Consider the following 2,523-nt stretch of genomic DNA (forward strand, 5'->3'; position numbering starts at 1 on the left):
ATCGCTTCGAATAATTAATATATCCTCTCTTCAGGATTCCTCCTCCCCCTCGACGAAGTTTGAAAATTCTTTGAGATGTGTTTTGCGACAGGTATGTGAGGGGAACCGTCGCTTGAGGTGTTGTTGTGATGTGGCGTGTTTTTTGAGGGGGAGGAGCGGCTAATTCGGTGTCATCCATCGAGGGAAAAATTAGGAGGGAAGAAGTGTGTCCCGCTAAATATACACAGTCCACTCATAGCGTCCGAACTTTTTCCACCTTCTCTCACCTCTTAGGCTGCCGAACGAAAATAGACCAGGTCTCCCTGGGAGGGCAAGGAACACGCCCAATTAGTTTCCCCGACACTTAACAAGTCTATTTTTTTCCAAATAAATTTGAGTGTTTTTTTTCGACCACTCTTCGTCCCCAAAATGCCACGCAGAGCCAACGACACCTGGCTCGGGCGCAAAGTGGACGTGAGGAGAAAGGCGGACTTCAACGACACGTCGAACGGCACCCAGAAGCTCAACGCCACGTCCGCCCTCTCGAGTCTGTGGGACTGGGCCGTCGGCGATAGCGACGCCATGGACTACGGTAACTCCAGCGACCTGAGCTACGCCTCCTCTTGGAACTCCACCAACTCCTCCACATCGACGTCCTCTCCGTACTCTTCTCCCTCCTCGTACTCGTCTCTGTCGTCCCAAGAGATGTCCTCGACCGCATCGACCGCGCCTTCCTACGCGGCGTCCTCCTCCACGCCGTCTTACCCGTCCTTCTGGGGCGGTGGCGGCCTGAGGGATGACCCCGTGTCCTCGTCCCTGTCCACCGCCGTCTCCTCCTCCTACGTTTCGCAGGATCCCTCCCCTTCCCCCAATGCCTCCAGCCCGCTCTTCCTCCTGCTGGACTTCGGCGGCGCCTCGTCTGCATCCTCCGCTTCTGCGGCCGCCGCTGCCGCCGCATCCGTCTCCCCCGCGTACGGCGGTTCGCCCTCGGCGGCGTCGGCGGCGGGCACGGGCGGTCACGCCGGTGTCCCCGCGACGTCCGCCGGTTCGACGCACTCCCCTCCCTCGGGCGCGCCGGGTGCCAACGGCTCGGCGGGCGGCGTGGCCGCGTCTTCCGCCTCGGCCTCGCCCGGCATCCTGCTAATGCTGCCCGCGCCGTGGAACGAGAGCGCGGGCAACGCGTCGCTGCCCGGCTGGGACTCGGAGGAGGAGCGCAACCTGTGGGCGCTCCTGCTCGTCCTTTTCCCGCTCTTCACGCTCTTCGGCAACGTGCTCGTCATCTTGAGCGTCCACCGCGAGAGGGCACTGCAGACCGTTACCAACTACTTCATCGTGAGCCTCGCTCTCGCTGACCTGCTGGTCGCCGTCCTCGTCATGCCGTTCGCCGTTTACGTTCTGGTGAGTGCGTTTCCCTGATCATTTCGAAAAGCGCTGGTGAATTCCCGAGGCCGTGATGAAAGACAAAGGAAACTGCCGCAGCACATAAAATGAAGCTTATTTTATGGCTAAATTTTTTCTTAATCTCTCTTAATTGATAGGTATTCTTTCGCCATTTCATCATTGCCAAACTTGCATTCCCTTAGTTCATGATAATCCTTAGGGGTCTTTACAAAAAAAGTACGCAGAAGAATAGTTTAAGAGGATAACTTTATTGCTCACAGTTCACAGATAATACATTTTGACGACTTCGCGTAGAAAACCATGGTACATAGGCTGGGTAAGAGTACACGCAAGAAAAATTATATTATGAAATTTCGGCCGACTAAACGATCAAATCTTTACATTATTAATTTAAGTTACAAAGTCCGCCGACCGTTAAAAATCAGTTACTAGGGTTTTTGTGTGCTTTTATTTGAATAATGGATTATTAATTTCTCTCCAGAAACCATTTTCACTCACCTATTTAGAAATAGAATTCATTGGACAAGGTTTTCGAATTAAGTGGAAACGGTATGAGCACTGCGAAATTGTTTCTCAATGAATTAATTAAGAGCCCTGGAGACCGACACCAACAAATTCTTCGTGAGCACCGCTCTCGCTGACATTCTGGTCGATCTAGACATCCCTTTCGCCGTTAAAGTTCTGTTTAGGTGTTCCTACTCATCTCGCGCCAAGCGTCGATAGAGACCACTGCATAGCCATTTACTGATTGTGTTCCTCCCGAAGAAAGTGGTGATATTTAATAGAGTCATGGGGGTGACATTTAATGGAGTCCGTTGAAGGTTTTGAAGTTACTAATTCCGTCACTTGAAGATACTATTTCATGAAATGCATTTACCAAATTCGAGTGGAAAATTTTACACGCAATTATCGTGACGAAGTTAAATTTTTTGTACCGTATTTATTTGCGTACATAGCTATTATAGATCAATTGTTAAGTACACATTTTCACCTAAACGAGTTTGCATAAAAAACTGCGGGCTAAAGCACTCATAAGTAACAAAGACCGCTGACAAATCTATAAAATGTTCGCTTACCCTTGACACCTATCTGTAGGGGTGAGATAAAAAAACCTCTGAAGAAGGTGGTGTGGACGACCAGCAC

At 50.7% G+C, this 2,523-nt stretch overlaps 1 protein-coding gene across 1 annotated transcript; it reads left to right on the forward strand.

Moving 5' to 3' along the window:
• The first annotated feature begins 408 nt into the window (after nt 1-408).
• LOC124153230 (putative protein TPRXL) lies at nt 409-1,395 on the forward strand. Its single transcript, XM_046526328.1, has one exon. It carries the CDS (start codon nt 409-411, stop codon nt 1,393-1,395), a length of 987 nt encoding a protein of 328 aa, XP_046382284.1.
• Nucleotides 1,396-2,523: the final 1,128 nt, after the last annotated feature.

Source organism: Ischnura elegans, chromosome 2 (genome assembly GCF_921293095.1).
Source record: "Ischnura elegans chromosome 2, ioIscEleg1.1, whole genome shotgun sequence".
Lineage (NCBI taxonomy): Eukaryota > Metazoa > Arthropoda > Insecta > Odonata > Coenagrionidae > Ischnura > Ischnura elegans.

Coding starts and splice junctions, on each gene's coding strand:
- LOC124153230 (XM_046526328.1), top strand. CDS start 409: ATGCCACGCAGAGCCAACGACACCTGGCTCGGGCGCAAAGTGGACGTG.